General features: G+C 42.3%; 1 protein-coding gene across 2 annotated transcripts in view; it reads right to left on the bottom strand.

Moving 5' to 3' along the window:
- Positions 1–2,344: 2,344 nt before the first annotated feature.
- cnih3 (cornichon family AMPA receptor auxiliary protein 3) overlaps positions 2,345–22,502 on the bottom strand; it is a 73,587-nt gene continuing 53,429 nt past the window's right edge. For both annotated transcript variants that reach the window (XM_076084390.1, XM_076084389.1), the window contains 3 exons: positions 16,605–16,717; positions 11,312–11,455; positions 2,345–2,372 (listed from right to left, as the gene is read on the bottom strand). In XM_076084390.1, coding sequence (XP_075940505.1) covers positions 2,345–2,372; positions 11,312–11,455; positions 16,605–16,717 — 285 coding nt within the window. The remainder of the gene's footprint in view (positions 2,373–11,311; positions 11,456–16,604; positions 16,718–22,502) is intronic.

Raw genomic sequence — 22,502 nt, forward strand, 5'->3', positions numbered from 1 at the left:
CTTGAATTAGAATAAGAGAAAACAACGATAATTGGGCATTCCTATCTGCTATCCTCGAGTGGCAGCTTACAAAGTGAGCTCCCTGTGTGAAGACGATGGTGAAGATCTAAAGAGTGGCCTAGTGGTTAGAAAACTGTGCTACACATGGAAGATGCAGGTTTCAAGCTCCTGCCCTGCTGAAGTGTCTCAGAGCAAGACACTGAGTTTGTTCCAGCTGCAGGGACGATGGATGACCTGTATACTGACCGGAGAAACTTGCTTTCTGGGAACCATTATACAGTAGTACCTCAATGTTCTCAGACAGATGTCATTTATATGCAAATCATTCTTTTTTTCCAAGGTCGTCAAATACGGCTGCTTGGTCAATGGCTGCACTTCCAAACTGTGACCGTTGTCACCGTAGTTATGGTGGAGGAGCAAGTCAGGTGAAGTGGTACAAAGAGTGATAAAGGCTGCGTAGGGAGGGAGGTTGTGGTGTATGGCGGGGTCAAAAAACACCAAATGTTGACTTGTTTAAAGATACGTACTTATGTTAATTCACGTAACGTTACATAAGTTAAAATATGTGACATTATGTTAATTACGTTTTGTAACATAACGTCGGAGTTGATGGCAGAGTCAAAAAACACCAAAAGTCAACGTTGACTCGTAAAGTTACCTGTGTAAGTTAAGTTATGTAACGTTACGTAAGTTACTTTATGACCATAGTTATGTTACATAACATGACATAACATCGGGGTTAATGACAGGGTCAGAAAGCACCAAAGGTAAACATTGACCTGTTTAAAGCTACGTCCGTTACGCAACAGTACATACACTTATATGTTGCAGATGCAATGTAGCCTACTCAGCTATGCAACAACCCTATTTTTGTTTTACCCAGACCACGATCTTTTCCTATACCTAACCATGTAGTGTTGTTGCCTAAACCCCAATGCTGCTTCAAGTGAACGTGGAAGTTTATTTCGAAAAGACGCAAAACTGACACTAGAGGGGCACGTAGCGCGTCGTAGTTTGAAACGTAGGGCCGCTGACCAAGCTGCCATGTTTGACGAGTAGTGAGTGAGAAAGTGTTGCATATGTGTCGTCCATCATCTGCTACAGTTGCTTTTATTCAAATTACAGAGAAAAACGGATCCACGCTCGGCACCTTTCTCATCTTCTGCTTTCTTTACTACTTGTGCTGTCTTATCATGGTGTGGTTACATTTGGGAAAAAATATTTTGTTTAAGGTAGAGCATGGAGGCAAGCCATTGGAATCTCACAAATAGACGTAAATATAATCTATTTCAATACCGAAAAGACAACATTTTGGTCAATGGTGTAAATCGAGCCCCTGTGTGGCTAGACCATCATCAATTACCTCTAATATATAGCCAAATATTGCGAATACTGTGCGAGATCAAATACACATATTTGTGAAAAAGTATGTGTGTTCCTGCTACTATGAAAGCTCGGACAGGTGTCAGTTTGGAGTTTTTAGAAAAGTTTCCCACAGTAGAACGACACCAAGGACAACATTAAAAAGGCATTTGCTGTATAGAATACCTTTTTTTTGCTCTAGATCATAATTCAATTGGAAATGCCTTTTGTTAAAGAATACACCAAAATGCACACGTCACAAAAGCCATAATGTTAGATTAGAAAGATGAAACCACAGGCCATGGACTGTGTGTGCCGTCCCGGGGGGGAATATTGAGAACTGGCTGCTCTGGTGTGTGTCCCCACCCCTACCCAGAGCGTTCTCCTTTCTGTACAGTGTTAGCCGTCCATCCACTTGTTCCCATCTGTCCCTCGTTTCGAGGCTCACCGCTGAAGCTACGAGTTGGTGAGGCGTCGAGGGGGGGGGGGGGTTGTGTGTGACTGAGAGTCGGTGAGCTGTGCCGTGCTGGACACAGTGCTCCACCATGCTGTGCCTGAGACAACGCTACTGTGCTCTTCTGTCCTCCGGGGCTACCGCCGCTGCTACCGTGCAGTAAGTATACGGTACCACTCCGGAGGAGGCTGTGGATGTGTGTTCATGTGTGCGTGTGTGTGTGTGTGTGTGTGGTACAAACGTTGGCCAGGCAGTGATTAACTCGGGTCTTCGCTACGATCAGTCAAACTGTAAACAGGACTTTTAGTCTTCAGTTTTTATATACAGACGAAGCAAAAAAAAAAAAGCTTCAACCCCCCATCCAGTTCATTGTTTGGCTTCACAGCGAAAAAAAAAAAGGGAAAAAAAAGAAAAGTTAATCTTCTTTACTTTCTAATAACCGGTCTCTCAGTCCTAGACCCGAGACCGTGGCAGTCTGTGTATCCCGGAGGCTTCTTTCTCTCTCTCCGGTTGCTGAAAAATCAGTTGCTATGAGGTAACCAAGGAGTAGATCATACTGGAACACAAGAAGAAGAAACAGGAAACGGTCAGCGAGTCAACACTGGCAGGCGGGATGTGACAAAGTGAGAACGAACAATAATCTGATGGCCTGCTAGGAGCATTCGGCGTGTTTGTGCGTGTGTCAAACATTGATCCATAGTTAGTATTTCTGCTGATTCATGTCCATGCTGCTGTCTCATCTGCTCGCAGATTTAATGGCAAGTCTGTTTGTGTCCTTGGAAGTGAGAGGCTCAGAAGTGGACTTATTTATCTTAGTTGCTGACGGCAAACTTTCATGTGCGACGTCCCTTTGAAGCTTTTTCTGTCGTGATCTGCATAATTTGGAGTAACGCTGCTTCTCGGTCAAGATCGGGCCTGCATTAAAACAACACAGGGGGCTGCTGCGTTGGTGGGGGTGCAAAATGCTGTTCAATGATCTATTATACTTGAACACAGGATTTCTTAACTCTTGGAAGCTTTCACAGCGGCAACAATTTGATCTTATCAAGGGGAAACAGCATGCCTTGTTCCCGTAATCGACCAGCTATATGCACCCACGTTTTCTTTGTATATTCGATTTGCCAATGCAACATCTTGCTGGATGGAGTTGCATTGTGCATCCCAGCTACGCCGATATACTGGCTTCATCCAAACAAATCAGCGGGCTGCGTTTCAAACAGACCACTGTTTAACTCTGACCTACCCCCTTCCCCATTTCTCTGGATTGCATTGCGGAACGCCGCAGACGGCAGGCGCGAAACAGGCTTCAATGTAGTCGGGCAACTCTTCACCGTCAATGTACGTTCACTAAAGTGTCTGACAACAATATGGAAAGGACAATATAGAGAAATAAAACATATTTTCTTTACCTTTCACCTTTCTTTTCGTTATTGTGTCATGTGACAATGTTGGAAGCGTGAGTGAGAGTTAGAGAGAGAGGGTGCTGTCAGAGTTTGTTACTTTGGAGGACAGAAAGCGTAGCTTAGTGTTGTTATGCAAGAGATTTTCGTTGTCATGGCATTTAGCTAATTTCGGCAATCTGGACAGGACGCGAGATTTCAGAACGAGACTTCTCCTTGAGCAAGGTTAGACACAATACTAAATGTATTTCTCAGTCGGGTCCTTTCCATAATGTTGTCGTACACAATCTGAGCCTATCAGTGGCAAAAACAAGCACTTTTAGTGGATGTATTTTGACGGTGAGGAGTTGCCCCGAGTGATTACATTGCAGCCCGTTTAGCAGCTGCCATCTGCAGGGTTCTCCCTCAGTACTGGACACATTTTCAAAAGTTGTTCCCATTGGTCACTTAGATTAGAGGGCAACTCCAGGTCAGAAAAGTGAAGCCAATGCAGAAGTTCCTTGATCCTGCATTCTTTCTAATAGCCACCAGGGGGCGACTCCTCTGGTCGCATAAAGAAGTCTGATTGTATAGAAGTCTATGAGAAAATGACCCTACTTCTAAACATGAGTTTATGGTCTTAATAGCTTCAAGTCATCTTAAATAAAACATGGTTTAGTAAATGATGGTCCCATATCGTAAAATAGAAGATAAAGCAGGGTATTCTTTAGGGCGGGGCTACATTGTGATTGACAGGTCGTTGCCGCAGCGTTTTCCCGTCTTAGAACATTTTCAGTTCCAGACAGTTAATTGTAATATTTTGGTCGCGTAAAACAGTCTCATTCAGTGTGTTTTTTAATCTCTCATCCTGACAACATATTTAACATAGTAGGACTATCGACTGGGGTCCCTGTTGACCGCAGAAATAAATGTCATGCTGCAACAAAACCCCATCTGCAAAGCCCCTTCCATTTGTTGTTAACAAAAATGTCATTTTTGGACCCCTTTACACTATGTTTTACCAATATTCTGGGATTACACTTTTAACCAAGTGGCAACTTTAACTAGACAGAGAAGCAACAGCCTATTTCACAGAGCAAACAATGGGAAGTGGCCTCAAAGTGCCCAGAATGCAGCTGCCCTTAAGCTTTTTGCCAGAGCAGAGAGCCTCCCAAACGGAGAGAAGAGTTCAGCTTTTCTCAAAAATAGTGATTGGAGTAAACTGCATTTTTTTTACACCAACCAATCAAAAAAGGAGGCTATGTTTTTCACAACACAAAATCTAAAATGAACAACTCTGCATTCAGCTTCATGGATGTGTTCACACGCAGTTTTACTGCACAGCAGATCATTGTGGAAGGCTTTATGAGAGAAGCAAAGTATAGAGCCGTGTTAGATTATGAGAAGTCCATGATGCACTTGTGTGCATGAGAGGCGCCAACTGAGGCAAAGTCTGCTCGAGTTGAAAATGTTCATGTCTGCAGATGTCTGTACTGTCCAAATCCCCTCAGTGTGTGTAGCTGCCGGAATGCTCCAAAATGAAATCTAATGAAATCTGAATATACCTGAACAGACTTTACCATGGAAATAATTAATTATTAGTCACTGAATGATATATAATGAGTAAAAGCAATAGATCTAACTTCCTTTTTTGGGGGGTTTTATGAATGAAGCAAACGCGGAGGTGCCAAAAACTGCAGTTCCTCAAACGGCCACTTGAGGCCGGCTCCAAAACGGCGTCAAATCCCAATAAACCACCATGTTAAAATGCTGAAATAAACATGTTTACTGAAAAACAGTAATGGTCTCTAGAACTCATACCCCCGTTTATGACAACTGTATGGGGGGAGAATTTGTAAATAACTCACCCGCTTAAATGATATTAAGGGTTAAGGTTATGCATAATTACGGGTGTCGTCTCCTCTGCTGCGTCACCCTTTTAATGAGATATCATACAAATTGAGGATACCCTTTTTTTTTGCCTAAACATTTTTTGGTCATTTTTTTTTAATTCACAACGTTACTACATATAAAGTCCCGACCAAGCGTCCGTATGTGAAGTGTTGGGAATGGGGAATGAGACCGAGTTGAATTGTTACAACAATGGAAACAACAATCCTTCCTGCCATGATTGTACTGTTGTTTTTTTTCATTTGTGGGAAAGTTGCTACTGAATGCAAAAAGGAAAAGCAAAAGCTGATGAGCATCATGTAATGGAATGAGCATGTACAAAAACAAGCTGTAAAGCACACATCGCTGCAGTGATTTCACCATTTTTTTTGTTCTAAAAGTAAACCATTGACCATGAGATGAGCCTCTGCCCCCAATGTGCTCGACATACTATAATTGTTTTTGATGAGAAACACAGTGATCTGTGATGTTTACCTGAAGAAAAAAAAGGATTGGAAAAGATTGCATGAAACAACAACCAAACAGCCAAAACTCACAGATCGGGGATTCAACACTTGTTTTACTGAGCTGTGACTTGACAAGAACAGATCAGCGCCTCACTGACAGTAACTAACGAATCCAAACGCTTGTGTTCATCCCCGAGGCCTTTCCGAGCTCCTAACACTCTCCGTTAATCTCTGCTGGTGAGAAGACTGCAAATCACAACCCATGGCCAGAGAGAGAGAGAGAGAGAGAGAGAGAGAGAGAGAGAGAGGATACATGTGAAGGGAGAGACAGACAGATCAAGAGTGAAAGGCTGTCTCCTCCTCCGAGACTTGACCTCCTCCAGTTAGATCCTCAGAGAAGCGGCTCCTTCATTAATAGATGGACTTGTAGCTCTTTAAATTACAGCTCCTTCGCTTACACAGCCTAATTAGACATTAACTAAACATAATGTATGCTAAAATATGACTTGTTATGCGAGAGGCTGCAGCAAAAAGGAATACTGACACTTTGGGAAGAAATATAATGCTGTTTAAGTTGCCAAATATTTATAAATATTTCAACTTGTTTGCTTATAATTTCACATTTTCAAATTAGTAGTGTCTATTGGCATTTAAATAATATAATAAGATTTCCTTTTCTAAGCCTTATGTAATTATTTTCATGTTCATATGTATACCAAAGGGAATACGAACAATGGTAGAACCTCTGTCTTTGTTTAGTTATGTATGTTCAGTTGGGTTGAATGTTGTTCTCGTTTAACCCACTCTTAGCCAACTCATCACATACTGAATGTTGGTCAGTTCTTCGCGATACAACTTCAACTAACTCCAATGTAAACGCATCCGCGTTGTTATTAGACGCTCAGAGCCACTGACAGATGATGACGAGTGAGAAAGTCTACTAAGGGGGAAGGTCGGGGTGGATGGACTTTCACCCAGGAGACCGCTGTTCGTGTCCTGTGTGAAACCAAGTCAACGTTGTCTTAATTTACCTTAGTTTGTTACGTAAAGCTAAGTTGCATAACAAGCATACTTATTTTACGTAACAGACAAACTTATCTTTACCCAAACCACAATAGTTTTCTAAGACTCAACAAGTAAACCAAAAAAAAACGTTGGAAGTTTATTTTGAAACACAGCATATAATGAGTTTCCTGTGAACATGGAAGTCTCTTCTATTCACTATGAATGTAACGAACGGAAACAGACAGTCTGTTAGTCAAAAAAACGATGCTAGAGGGGAACCCGGAGCATCATAGTTTGAAAAGTAGGGCCACTGACCAAGCGTCGGTATTTGGAGTGTTGGAAGTGAGAAATTAGTGATTCATGCATTCAAGTTTATCTGAGGCCACGGTTATGATTGTCTTTTCAATAGAACTTTTAACATTCGATCAGCATGTGGGCACAATCTAGACAATTTATCAAACATAGGTCTCCATCATCTTCGCCCCACACGGGAGGTCCTCTCCGAAGAAAACCCAGCATTCCCTGATTTTGCTGCTTCAAATTAAAAGCTTCAAAATAACGAAATAGACAGGGACTTTTATTGTGAATAATTTATAGGAAATGAAATGTGTTCATCACAGAATTATCAGAGCTTTGTTTGCGGCTATTCTTTAACAAAACATCACTAATACTGCAGGGAGGAAGTGTAAGCAGGAAAAACCGAAGTGGGACTTTTATTGTGAAGAATTTATAGGAAATGAAATGTGATTATCCACTGTTTTCTCAGCGGCTTCTTACACCTAATCAATATCCGATCAGGAAGGTCGCATTGAATAGTCAAGTGTGGACACATATGCGGTCACAGCTGAGTTCCGAACCAGCGGCCATGATCACAAAAAATTCATATTGAAAAGACGAGTGTAACCACGGCGAGAGATGAATCATTTCTGGTTGTTTTGCCATAGAAGACTTTGCCACTCTATTGAATTACAAATACAAACAACCCACTACCAATCGTACAGTAGTGCTGGACAGCTACGTTTTGCAAGTTTATTGCTTCAGTAATGTTAATTATATGTTATAATCTGCTGCTGGAGCTGCTAATCTGTTTTTAGTCAGCCAATGCAAGGGACTAAAAACATGGACATCATAAAAAACAGTAACTCAAGTGTGCAAAGTTATCGTGTTTCTGCAATAACATTGTTTTTGTTTTTTTGCCAAAACCAAAAGTGTCTTCCCCGACCAACCTAGTAATGCCAACGGCGGCGTACATTTCAAATCCAATCTGGTCCATTGGCAAACACTCACACTTCATTGAACATTGTGATACAAGCGAAAACAATGCATGAACGCATTTGCTTCTGCTTCGCTGAAAAAAATGCATTGTGTTTCCATGACCACATACTGGAGAACACAATATTCATGACAGAGTTTCTGACTTTTAATGAATAATAATAATGTTAGAAATACACTCTTCTATCTTAATATTGTAAATCAAAGATTTATGTCATAATTCCCTCCGTGTACAAAAAAACCCATTTCATATCAAACGCTTTACTTTTAGTGGCAGAAGTCACTTTTTCCATGTTCCATTAAATTTCAACATCTGTCCAGTTAATGAGCCGAGGTTAACCTTGTGTGTCTACGTGTACGAGCAATAGAAAGGCCAGATTCATACCCGGGGAGACGGTAAGAACGACAAGTACGATAAAAAAGGTTAGACCTGAAAACGTACAACGGGATAGCACGCAGGTAGTCGCACACAACATGCTAAGGACCATTATTTTAAAACCACTTTGGTTGGACAGGATACCTGTACGCATCTTGCAGGGGAAAAAGTACTCGTCACTGGAGTGCATTACATTTGACACGGCATCCTCGTGACAAAAAAATGACGAGTTCAGGAGTAGAGAAAGGTAAGAGGTTGGATGGCAGAGGTCAGGCAAGGCTTCATTATCACATAGTATCAGTGGAGCAACAGCTGGGGGAGGGTGAGACAGCACAGAGCTCACCTGGGGCCACGGTAGAATATAAACTGTGCAGAGATGGGCAAACTAGCAGGGAGGGTCCCTTCTCGTGTTTTTATTAAAAGCAAATGTGTGGACTGGTCTTTTATTCTCAATTTATTTGGGATTATTTATTGAGGAATTTGATTTATTCATCTCAGTACACAAAATGTGTCAAATGGTGAAATCATAGATGATGTATAAAGATGGACGTTATGCAGGGGCGTAAATATAGACAGTGCAGGCAGTGTACCAGTGTCGGGGGGGGGGGGGGGGGGGGGCCTTGTAAGTAAAAGTAAGAAATTCGACTGTAAAAATCCAATTGTTGGTCAAATATATATGTGGCTTTCATAATACGGGCCCGCTGCTTATGCTGCGAATATGATGCGTTGAATTCGCGATGCGTTTGGTGTGAACATATTCGCAGCATAAGCATATTCGCATATATAAGCATATTCGCGTCATTCGCGCCACCGGTCAAAACGCCGGGGACCATTTGTGTTCATGTGTGAATCGCGCTGGGCGTGCCGGAGAGGGGGAGAGGCTTATCGCCCTGAACGCCGTTCAACTGTCCGCCATTAACCATGAAAAAAATAACCTCTATTTCTGCTTAGTACGTGTTGTGGAAGTCACAGATATCCCGGGAAACTAAACGCCGTCATGTCTGGTTCATAATATTGTCCAGAGGAGCTCCATGGATTTTATCAAGCTGGCAGCACCCGTATCCGGAATATTTTGGCTTGATTTTTGTACAGTGGGCGAAAGTGAAGAGGCGTCGTCCATCTTTATATACAGTCTGTGGGTGAGGGTATGAATACATAGATTCAACCCAGGTCTGCTGGACGCTGTTTGAGCCTGTGCTTCTGTCCTCCTGCCGTGCCCAGATTTGCATCAAGACATTGCATCACCACATTGTTGTCAAATGTTTACTCGTAGCATTATCACACATGTACAAGAACAACTCAATGTTAAAGTTGCAATCCTTTTCGGATAATAGACTAATGTGTCAGCAAAAACCCTCTTGTGTGCTAATGCTGCCATGTCTGGCCGCTAATAGCTACAATTCGGAACCCACATTGGCTCCACAGAAATGTCAAGATCAGTTTGAAGCTAAAACCCATGTAGTCACAACAGTCCTTCAAGACACATTCAGAGCAAACTTGGCCTTTATACAGATCGAGATCAACTGTGGTGGCCCTATGGAAGACCATTAGGGTCAAATTTTCTAAAAGTTACGACAAGGAACTTTCATTTTGTGTTGAATATGGCTCCCCCTGTGGACACAAGCGGTAGTGTTTCCATGAGCGCAAGCGCCCCTTGTCATAAATATCAGCAGCTGCCAGACCCCCTTTAGAAAACTTCCTCTCATTTTACTGCAGTAGAATCTGACAGTCAGCCCAGCTTTGTCCTTGTTCTGGTACTACCGTGCTTCCCTTCCCTCAGGCCCAGCAATACGGCCTGGGCCTCCAGCAGCGTGGTGTCGGTGTCGGCTCTCATTGAGGCGGGCGGTGAGCTCAAGGTTCTGCAGCCACTGACTGACTCCGCTGTAGCTTCTCTCCATACCCCGGGAAACGGCACACAGGTCGTCCTGGATCAAGGGAAATATTCCATGAACACCGCTTTGTCTTTGGCTGTTGTCCCATCTGGATCATCCGGGGGCCGGTTGAGCAGCAAGGTTGAAGCTTGAAGGTTGAAGGAGCTGCTGCCGCCGGGCAAAGGAGTCAGGTCGAAGGAGGCAGCGAAGCCGGATCTGGGTCTGTTCGTGGTGGGCTGGTCGCTGCTGGAGGCCCCGCTTGAGTGTGAGCAGGAGTTTAAATCGTTTGAATCGTAAATCTTTTCACCTGATATCGCGGGGAATCAGACCAGATGACAGGCATTAAGAATAACTATATAGAAATAGTCAATCATCTTGCTGATGCTCTTGTTTACTTATGGAGGTGATAGAGAGGCATCAGTATTAATTTAGATTGTTTCATAACCAGTTAACTGTTCCTTGTAGTAACTTTAAGAATAACGCTATTCAGTCTTCATTTACTACCATAGAATAAAAGGTGTAAAAACAAAAAAAAAGAGTGTACCTTTAAGTGTTTCCATTGATAAGACCTATTAGAGGGATATATCCAGGTTCCACACACTGCAGCACCCACATGACACATGGAACAAGAATCCGGAGTGATTAATAACAGCATTATTAGAGAAGGACAGGAACATTGTGTGCATTATTATCATGTAACAAGCAGAACATTTTAGCAAAAACATTGGAGAAATAGTAAAACCTTGCAGAGGCAAATAACTATGTGCAATTTATAAAAAAAACACCATCATTTACGGAATTGCATTCTTCTGTAAAAAATACACAGAATAATGAACATGTATCAATGTGTAGCGGTTTTATCCCTCTGCTATCCACCTAAGCATTCTGGTAGTGCTTGTCAGTGAAGTAAAGAATCAAATTCTCTCAACATCACATGCATTAGCAGTAGTGGGCCTAACAGTAAACCTAGGCAACCTGACAGATCAGTATGTGTGAGAACTTGCATGTGATTGCCAGAGAAATGGTTACTTTATTCACTAATGTGCACTCACACCGTTTCATGGGAGCTGAGAAATGAAACCTAGTGAAATAACCATGTGATGGACATAGGGTCGGGCAACAAACATGGGATGTGAGTGGTCATTTTCACCATTTCCCTTCAAATACTGGTCTAATATCGTAATGTCTTCACATGTATTCCAATTATCGTCCCACCACTCCTGCCACATGCTCACCAGTAGAGATAGTAGAAGAAGGAGAGGACGAAGAAGGACAGCTTGCACCAGGCCTCCTTCATGCAGAACTTGAGCGTGTCGCCGTTCATCACCGATGCCGGGTCGTAGAGTAGCTCCTTAGTGTCCGTTGGGGAATGGAAGTACCTACCACAGAGAGCAAAGACCACATCGCGGGTAGTTGACCCGTTCCAGACCCCAGGAGGGGGGGAGGGGGAGGGGCGGAGGTAGGCGGGGGGAGATGATGGGAGGAAATGGGGAAGAAGATAGTATGGAAAAAGATGGCATGATGAGTTACGGGGGACACCATCATGCAGCAGACGTGGGTGAAATTGTTGAATATGTTTGTGGAAATTGACCGTTTGCTAAACTCCTTTCCTGACCAGTTGTTCGATTGTTTGCTTAGTAAAAGTGTAAGGAATGGATTAAATATTGTCTATATTTGCCCTAACGTTGGCTGCAAATGTTTGCATACCACCTTCTTTACATGTTGCCTGCCACCAACATGGGACTTTCACCCAGGAGACCGGTGCTGGTGTCCCGAATGAACCCAAAAGTCAAAGTTGAGTTATATTAAATGACGTATAGGCCACACAGGAAGCTACTTGCTTTTCTTTACTAAACCTAATTAGTTTTGTTTCCATGGTGGCATGTCATTTTACACTTTATGTGTTTGTAGGCCGTGGCTATTTCACGTGTTTCTGTGAGATCACATGGACCTAACCTGTGCATTGCTTGTCCAAGAATGTTTTGGTCAAGTTAGCATCCAAAAACTGATATACTAAAACAAAATACCAATCCAACCTCACATTATTCTCAACATACTGTAGACTTCAGGCTAAACAGCTACTGCTACTCTTTATTTCCTAGTCCCATCTGAGAAACCAGCAATCTTTGAGGAGTACTGTGATTCGGTCAGACAGCGTTCACAAACCTCAGAAGTCAAGACTGTAGTTTTACCTTTTATCCAGCAGCAGTTCAAATGTATTTTTTTTCATATTTCATAGATGTCTACTGGCTGCGTGGAACGTTTAACAATGTTTGTCTGTGCAGAGAACAAAGTTGAATACAATATTTCCACAGACTGCCACAGCTTGCTCAGGTGCCGAGGCTGTGGAAATGTGGAATTGAATCTTTGGTATTTTAATCATTATGGGTAAACTGTAGACATCTGTGGCATTATGGAAATGGAAAACAGAGGAAAAGTAAAGGTAAAATTTCCCCCTAAAGTTTGTGTCGGAAAAACTGACTGAATCACAAAATAACGCAAGGAGTGCTGAGGTCACAGAGGGGGCTAATTATTTACACGCCTTCATGGATCATCAACAAGTGAGGATGCTGAGTTCTTAGTAGAGACATGTTGCTTCGGCCTCAGAATAATGTAAGCCGATTCCGATGGTTTGACTTATCTTGTGTCTGATTAAGTGTCTGAATGCATATTCAAATATATTTTCACCCAGGTCACGTATGTGGTTCTAATGGTGTCAGGGCTGGGGTTTATTCATCTAAATCCAGTCAGCTCAGTAAGTGAATCACACCTCCAACTGCTGTGCAGGAGTCAAACTATGACTTTCAATAACTCTTTATGATGAATTTCCAATGAAACGGTTTCTCCCGTTTCCAATTACAACCATTTATCACCTGCTGACTGATTTAAAACGCGTAGAGAAAATCCACCCTATAATAGAATCAGCATTTGTTATTGCTATGCTCTTAGCATAACAAATATTTGTAAACACAAAAAGCTCTCTCTGTGTAAAATGAAGCTGTGCACCGTCACCCGGAGAGAAGAAGCTGGCGGTGATTAATAACAGAGTGGGTTTGGGGAATTGGAGGATGTTTCCTGGAGCTTTTACATCCCAGTGAGACTTCTCTCTGTGGGGCTGTTAGAATTCCAAAACGGAAAGTATAAACGTACAGAAAATGATCACTCGAGGAAAGTCACCGTGAGAAACGGGAAGAGGGAATTGCTACTGCTGCCTGTTGCTTTGAGAGAGAGCTGTTTTGTAATGACACACGAACGCCTCATTACTTTTTATAGGGGGAATGTTTTTTTATGGACCCCAGAGCTGACACAAATGAACACGATGCTGTATTAATGGATAATTGTGTATCAATGTAACAGACCAGTTGCATTGAGACAGTGGGAGCCTTTAGTCCACATCGGCCCATCACAGAACATTTCACTCATTTAAACATTCAAATGATGTTTTGCAGGGTATGATGGGTAATGCAGTTCAACAAGGAAGCTGCCACCATTATGCATGTGGTCTGTACGGTCATAAAATGTTGTTTATTTATTTAAGGTGGTTTATGCATGTTCATACAATGACATTGGTTTTTCCACAAGTGTGAAATGATCATGGTTGTCATAAATGAATTACAATGTACATTTACTAAGTCAGTTGGTCAATTAGATGACTCATGCATGTTATGAAATCTTCAACAATGCACTTGAAAATGAATATCGATGTACTGAATGAGACAGAAGGGCTTTGTTGAATATAATTCCCATGTATTTCTACAGTAGATACATGCACATGTGACTGATGATGAGGTTGACAAAGATAGCTAATAGTTAACAAACAGCTATACAATTAGCTAAAAATATGTCATTAACAATAACAAGCATTATTGACATCATTTGTTTCACAATTACCCTGAGCAAAGCCAACAGAGAAGAAGAAAGGTTTTTGTTTTATTGTTTTACCGGACCAATTGTCTTCATTAGTCAGTTGGACACAAAAACATGTGTAAATAGGGTCCAGGATGAAAAATACTGAAGTTACACTCTAATTTCCTCCATGAGCTGTGCGTCACATGCAGGACATTCTTTCTGGAAAGACTCATTTTTCAATTGTTGAAGGACCACAAACCTTGGGCACTAAATACCAGAAATGTCTGCATGGCTTCATAACTACATAGCACCAGAGTGAAGTAAGGAAGCCTGAGGGCATCACACATAACTCCAAAAAGCCGTCATGGCCCTATAACCTTTCTTGAGAGTCATCGAAGTAGTGGTTTTCCACCTAACAAGACATCCTTCATAACAAGTTCATAACGCACATTTCTCACCATTGTAAATCTGGCCTCTTAAAAGCAGCAACATCCAGAACCCTGCAGAGCATCACATGGACGTGTGGACTTACAAGCGAGCAGTCGTGCACATATACACACGCACCCATACATCTCTCACTCTCCTCTGAATCACCTTGTCAATATTAGATTTCTCTCCTATCACTCACTCCCGACTTACCGTCTTGCCTCCCGCCATTTCCTCCTTCACTTTCCACCCTCCTCCATCTCTGTATTTTCCCCTCTCTCTCTCTTCTTTCTCTCAGCTGTGCAGGAAGCAACATCTGTAGCCGCTGGGCAACTGGCACAGTCTCCAATTAATGAGACAGCACGCTACTTTTTTTTCTTGGTTTTTTTGCACTCTCCTTGGCTCTCCTCTACTCGCCTCTCAGCCTGTAACTTCAACCAGCTGAACACGTGAGCTTAAACCAATCAGGCTGCCATCAGTCTACGTCTAACCCCAAACTGGCGGAAAGAACAGCAACAAAGAGGAAAAGAGACAAAGAAGGAGCAGCAAAGGAAATCTGGAGATCACTGACTGGTGACTCATTTTTTAGACATTGCCTTGAGATGTGTTAGAACACTGATATACTGGCTTTTAACCATGCATTTTCTTCAGAACATTGGTTGTGCACATCCTCAGGAACTAACACAAAACACCTGCAAGGTTCAATTAAACACGTGCATGGCATATATCCCAATCCTGATATATCTCCTTCCCCCGTGCCATAGAGCTCCTTGGTTGACCAAAGGTTATTTAAAAGACATCAATGCTGTTGCGCTGGGTCACAAACTAGTTTCGAGCAAACATTACTCAGACAGGAGAAATTAAAGTGCCCAGTTGTTTCGAAAATGATTATCCTTTTTAAAATAGAACTATACAGTATATTTGTATTTCTGTCTTCACTAGGAAACAATGGGCTTGAGAGCCTCAAGAAAGGTAGAAAAGTCGTAATGTATTGAGAGAAGGGTGTATTGCTTTTGGTCTTTTCATGGGCTTTGTTGACACAGTAAGAGAAATGTAGTATAAGTCGAGCTTTACCGTTTGAAATTAGTAATATAGTTACTTCCTTGATATTTGCCAAGTTTGGTTACATTTTTCATCTTTAGTTACATTTTACAGTGTCAGGTAGGGCAACCCTGTCTCTTACAAAGTTCCCATTCAACTAAATTGCATTCTCAATTACTATTCGAGGGAAACCTTCCTGGATAACGGTCACAGTTTTAAACACAATAAAAGGCCAAGAAACTACTTGGTTAGGTTGAGTAAAACATCATGGTTGGGCTTAAAATAAGTATTTGTTGTTTCACACGGGACACAAACTTCTCCCGAGAGAAAGTAGTGTTTGTAACCCATCCATCCACACAAACTTCCCCACAATGGAGACCTCTGTTGAATATGATTAGAAACGTATTTGTGACATGTCAAAAAAAATGTAATCTGGGAAAAAAAAGTTTCCATCCACACATAGTGCAAACAATTAAAGAATGTTTCTGTTGTATAGGATTGTAACTTTTAAAGAGACCAGGCTGTCTAGGAATGATTCTGCCCTTCTTTTCAACATAATGGATATCTTTTTTGATGTGAACAATGCTGCTTCCTACCCTGTCTGCCGCTGTCTGACCCAAGCCCATTCATTCCAACTGGAGACAAAATTATTTTAAAAAGTGTCATGGATATAAAGCTTCATTTTAAAAAAAGGCTACACAATTTTATATGTAGGTGGGCACTGTACATCTTGAGCAACTTTATCTCAAACTGGGACTATTTTTGCATGTGGATTAATACACGTTTGTTGCACCAGAGATTATTTAAAGCAGCTGAAGGCTGCATGGGAAACAGTCTTGGAAAACCTGTGTATGGGACTGCACCCACACACACATACACACACACACACCCACACCCACACACACACACAGAAACCCTGTACTTTTATCTTTTGGAGGACCCTCGTTGACATAACGCATTCCCTAGACCTTTACCCTAACCTTAACTATCCCAACTAAATGCCTAACCCTAACCTGAACTTAATTCTAACTTGAACATTAAAACCAAATCTTAACCCTCAAACAGGGCTTTGAAGAAGCTGCGACCGACCAAAATGCCCTCACTTTTCAAAGAAGTCCTCACTCTGCTGGTTAAAAACTTGTGGTCCTCACTATGTAGTAAGTACAAGTACACATACGCACGCACAAACATTACAATGGATTGCGTAGTCACCTCCATGTGTTGTAGAAGAGCAGGGGGATGTTGAGGCCCACCGTCAGCCACTGCTGGGCACACAGGAACATGATGCAGAAGAGTCCATGGATGGAGTACTCTGGTAGCACCAACTACAAAGAGACGCAGAGGAGCAAGAGACAGAGGAGGAATGGGGACGAGTCAGAGGGGAAGGAAGTGGAGCAAAGAGCAACCACTTATTCAGATTTAAATCACTGATGGAGCAAAATAACTTCAATTATTTATGGGCAGAGAGTGAGGCACCAACACTTCTTCTTCTGCTCCCTTATTGCATATGTGGTGAATAGTGTTACTAAATGCTGATACTGCTTGAATGGCATTTTCACTAATAAAAAGAACTGCATGAATGAACCGACGCTAAATTAAACTTAACTAAAGGGCGTGTTGGTTAGCAGATGCCACATTACCATTTTGAATGCCCACAGGTGTAAGAAAACACCTCAAGTACCATCATTAGCATTCAAATCCTTAGCCTAGCCTATATTTAGCTACTGCAAATCTGTCTATCTGCAAGCATTCCAAATGGCTAAATGCCCCGCCCCGCCCCCCCATCTACATTATGGAGAGCTTAGCTTCACAATGGACTGCACACACCGATGGCAGGGCTCCATCGTTATCATAATAACTGTAGGGCTCGGCCCTCAGAATGCAGGAAGCAAGACTACCTCCTGGCAAACCGCAAGGGTGAGAAAATGTGTGAGACCAGTGACGCCTTTTTGTTCTCCAAAATAAAAAGTTGAAGTTAAAAGAAGCTTATATTTGTGCTGCTTCTTAATGATCCATAACAAGTTGGAACTTCATACACTTGCAGCCCAATCGGCGATTACAAAGCTAGATTTACAGCCAACTGAAATGTACTTTGAAAGGAATAAAATGCCTTCATCTTTGACCATGATTTAAACATTATATTTTTGGAACGGCTGCATAGCTGTTACCTTTGCCCGTAGCCTGTGGCGTGAAATGAGTGGTCTGTAGCCCTTCATTCTATAGGAACATTATGCGATGCTCTGATACGATTGCCATGCAAAAAATAAAGTTACACATTGAAGCTGCACAAATTGTTTAATTCCATATAGTAGCATTATATACTTGACCAGTAGCTTATTAGCCGGAGGCTACATTAGCTAATGTTAGCAACATTTGGATAGATATTGCTGTGTAACTGACGTTACACAGCAATATCTATAATAACATTTTTATCAAAGCTTTTTTGCAGAAACAATCTTTTGGCTGCTGGACACAAGGTTGATAAGAGCTGAAGCAAAACTGTTAAGATGCCATAAAACTAAAACAAATTTGAAAGTATAGTAAGTACGTATATTCTTGACTTAAGTGCTTGGTCATGATGCTACTTCATATCAAGGGTAAAACACAGATGTGCATGCATTTGGGATCTAATCCCTACTTGTCATATTTAGATTCTTAGGCAGAAGCCCCCGGCATCGAGGGCAGCCTGTTGCGTTACATAATGACGCAGAAGGTAAGCACTTGGTTAATGTTGTGAAATGGTCACAGTTCAACACAGGCAACAAAACTACTTAGTGAGGGTATAAAAAAAACATTGTGGTTTGGGTTAAAATAACACATAATTACCGAGACATAACCTCATTTGATTAACATCGGCTGTAAAAATACTTCCACTTCTGGGTTTACCCGGGACACGGACACAGAAGAGCTTCATCAGACGCTAAAGGTTGCCTTGTACGTCAGTATCAAGATGCCAAGGGCTTCTGACCAAGCGTTGGTATTTGGTGTCCTTGGAATGAGACCAGGCTGGCTCATGCACCCCCCACCCCCACCCCCACTTGTTGCTTTAATTCCCTTTCTTGTCTTGAGCATTGCTGGGAAATCCATACAAAAGAAGCATTTCAATTCCTTATCGCCATGAAAGTAGACTTTTGAAGAAAAGCACGCATTACAGTGAAAAGAGAAAGCTTTTGAACTGCTGAGAGCGAGAAGATAGGAAGATGCAAGAAATGTAGATACAAAGTTTTCCTGACACACAATAAAAGACAAAAAAAAAAACAGTGAGGAAGCACACTTCATCACTGGAGAGGTCTGCTGCTTATCATCATGCAAATTTAACTTCTCACATTTACCTCTATATGAGTTAGTTACTATTCCAGACTGTTCACAAAAACTGTTCGTAGCTCTACCTACGAGAAGTAATGCACTCCAATTTCTACCCAGGTAGTTGGATATGTCTTGTTGTGGTTGTAGGAAAATGCACACAGTCTTTTTCTTATGGATCTACTATGTTATATAAAGGGATATATCATGAAAAACTCACTTTCTCACTGCTTGTGCACATATATTTGGGGTATCTGGAGTGTGCCTACCAACCCACAAACTGTGAAATTAGACGACCCAGTCAGTTTGTTTGTGGGCTGCCTCGATTCCAACGAGCTAATCAGATGTGGCTCCCCTTCCTATGTCACATCAGGGCTCATTAAAAAAAAACCCTCACGGCTGGAGAATTACCTTTGCAAAGGTGCACCGTATCATTCTTGCAAGCCAACCAGAGCAGACTGGGCTTTTTCAGGAATGGGCTCTTAAAGAGACAGCCATTAAATATTCAGACAGACGGTATGAAAGAGTGTTTTTTGAACATTAAAAACATGTAAACATGTTCTCGTAGAAACCCCCAAAATACCAAATATGAACCTGAATACGAGCATAAAATGTAACCTTTAAAGCTGCGCAAATCAATGTTTCATATAAATAAGGGATCAAATGATCATGTGTAGTATGAACAGGGTCAATTTTAGTGACAAACCAACAGAGAATTGTTTCCCGACTCTGCACTTCCTCTCAGCTCTACAAAGCCTTCGCCTTTCAACTCATTGTTCCAGGTTTTACAGCCCGCAGCTCTCATCAAACTAATTTCCAGCAGCAGCAGGCAGCTGTTTTCAGAGAAAAGAGCTCTGACAAACCCACTGTGCACTACCTGCCCAGCAGCAAACAGCAGACAGACACAGTGTGAGACTTGCTGGTAGTGGACTTTAAATCGCCAGGTAGAAAGATACACGATTCCAAATGAATGCTTCCTCCGCTTCTGCTGGATGTGTGAAAAGGCAACTATTTGCTGCATTATACAAATAGCCGCAGCCGTGTAAAATGACAGCTGTGAAGTTGCACTTCTTCTTTGCTGTATTGACAGGTCTAAAGTGTGGTGGAGCCGGTACAAGTACCGATATGCAAAGAGGCTTTCAATGGTGTTTCTGCATCTTCATCCAGGCATGCCCGTGGGAGTGGAAACGAGGCATGTGCGCCTATAGTTCCACATTGATTGAGATTCATAAACACAATCAGCCGTACGGGAACGCGTCTGCACATATATGCCTTTGTGCACACGCAGAGCTTGAGAGAGCTTTATTCATCTAACCCCAGATGAGGCTCCTTAAAAGACTGGCTGCACCCTGCTCGCCAGCCGACACGGCTCTTTGGCCAATCGGACGTCGCAGTCAAAACTGCTTGCCGTGCAAATCCCTGCGACACCTGCGCTCTCCGCTGAAATCCCCCAGTAGTTTCTCACCGCTGTAGTTAATGTCATTCACGAAGAAAGCCACTTCACTACTCATGTATATTTCACGGAGTGCGGGGCGACGCATTACGGTGGCCTTCTGGACCGCCTGGCCTTGGAACATTACTGCAAACGGTGTTCGGGATGCATTATTCAGACGGCCACGTCTCCTAATAACAGAAACACACATTTTCACCGAATAGCTCTTCAGCAGCGGGAGACGAGGAAACTGCTGCTAAGACGAAACCTAAATATATCCATTTGCTTTCACACATACAGCAGGGAAGCTGCGCACACACACATACATACAAACACTCGCTAATGCAGCATGCATGCAGTTCATGGACGCCAATACACATGCGGACTACCCTCCCCACATGGACAAAAAGCTCATTAAAAAACAAATAGCCACACTGAGCTTTACATTCTCCGTCTTCTTGTTCAAATCCTTAATGCATGTTGGTCGCCAGCAGCCAAGCAACACTAACAAGTACACACAACTTTACTGACAACAGCAGGACAAAAACATGAAAACGGCCTTGTGTCCCCAAGCGGCCTTGTTTAAGAATGTAAAATAACTGCAACAATGTTACTGACGTTTAACTTGCCAATAAACACAGACAAAGAGGAAGATTTTTGGTAGATAAGAATGATAATAAATATGAAGCACAATCGAAATCATACCATCTAAACATGTGTCAAACTGAAGGTCCGCGGGCCGAATCCGACTCGCCACGTCTTTTTGTGGCCCGCAAAGGCATATTTACACAAAAAAAAAAAAAAAAGAATCACAAAAAAAATGAAGTCAATTCTGAGATATATTTTTATTATCAAGTCTAACTTTTAATTTGTTTTTTCCATATAAAAAGCATATGATTGTCTTAAAATTAAACTATATGCTGCTTTACAGTGTACACTACAGTGACCATAAACTACATCTCCCACGATGTGGGAGTTTGTGACCTGCAAAATGACAGACTCCGGCTGCTAGTAGCAGTTAACGTTAACGTAAGAAGAGAAAATTTGATACAGAGGGAAGGCAATTTAATGAAAGATGGGAAAGCGAATACATGTTTGTGCTTCAAGGAGAGAAAACGGTCTGTCTTCTGTGCTATGAGGCAGTGTCGGTGATGAAAGAAAACAATTTACGTCGGCATTTTGATACCAAACACGGAGCCAAGTATGCTAAACTTATAGCCTCCAAGAAAAACATCAACTTGTCCAATAAATGAAAAGGCAGACTCCAATCACAGCAGAACATATTCACAAAAGCTACAGACAAAAATGATGCCGCTGTGAAAGCTAGCTTTATTGTGGCTGAAGACATCGCCCGAGCTTCCAAGTGCTTTTCAGAGGGTGCATTTGTGAAGGAGTGTATGCTCAAGGTGTGTGAGCAGATGTGCCCCGACCAGATACAGACTTTTAGAAATGTCAGTTTGTGAAGGAACACCATCGCTGACCGAGTTCAGGAACTAGCAGTCTAATCTCAGAACACAGCTAGCCGAGGAGTCGAGCAGTTACGTGGCTGTTTCATTAGCTGTTGATGAAAGCACAGACAACACGGACACAGTGCAACTGTCAATTTTTGTAAGCGGCGTGAAGGCAGACTTGACTGTCAGTGAGGAGCTCTTGGATGTAGCTGCCATGCATGGGACGCCGACGGGGAGGGATGCAGTGCAGAGATCCGTAAGTAAAACTAAATTAGCCTGGGAAAAGTTGGTGGGGCTAACTACCGATGGCGCGCCTGCAGTGTGTGGACAAAACACAGGCTTGGTTGGACTAGTGAAGGAGAAAATGCAAAAGAGTAACTGCCACACACCTCTGATAACTTATCATTGCATTATCCACCAAGAAGCTCTGTGTGGAAAGGTTCTGGAACTGGATAATATAATGACCACGGTCATGAAAACAGCTGCACTTCATTTGGGCGCGTGGCCTGAATCGCCCCCAGAGTTCCAGCTGTTTTTGAAGGAGTTGGGCTCGGAGCATGGAGATGTGCCGTACCATATGTGTGACATAACGGAGCATCTTGCCCAACTGAATCAGAGGCTGCAGGGACGCAAACAAGTCATCACAAAGATGTCCGACACGATCACAGCTTTCCAGCGTAAATGCCACAGCTCCGACTTCAAGCTGCCCGTGTTCTGTCCATCTTTGGGAGCACCCATCTGTGCCAACAGATGTTTTCAATAACGAATCTAAACAAGGCAAAGCACAGATCACGCATCACCGACGACAACCTCCACGCTGTTTTACTGAAGCCAGACATTGACGGACTTTTATTGTGAACTGAGACATGCGTTATTGATATTTTGAGTTAATTAAATATACTACTTTGTATGTATAGCAATGTA

The sequence above is a fragment of the Anarhichas minor genome, unplaced genomic scaffold (genome assembly GCF_050575085.1).
Source record: "Anarhichas minor isolate MPS153535 unplaced genomic scaffold, ASM5057508v1 ptg000136l, whole genome shotgun sequence".
Classification (NCBI taxonomy): domain Eukaryota; kingdom Metazoa; phylum Chordata; class Actinopteri; order Perciformes; family Anarhichadidae; genus Anarhichas; species Anarhichas minor.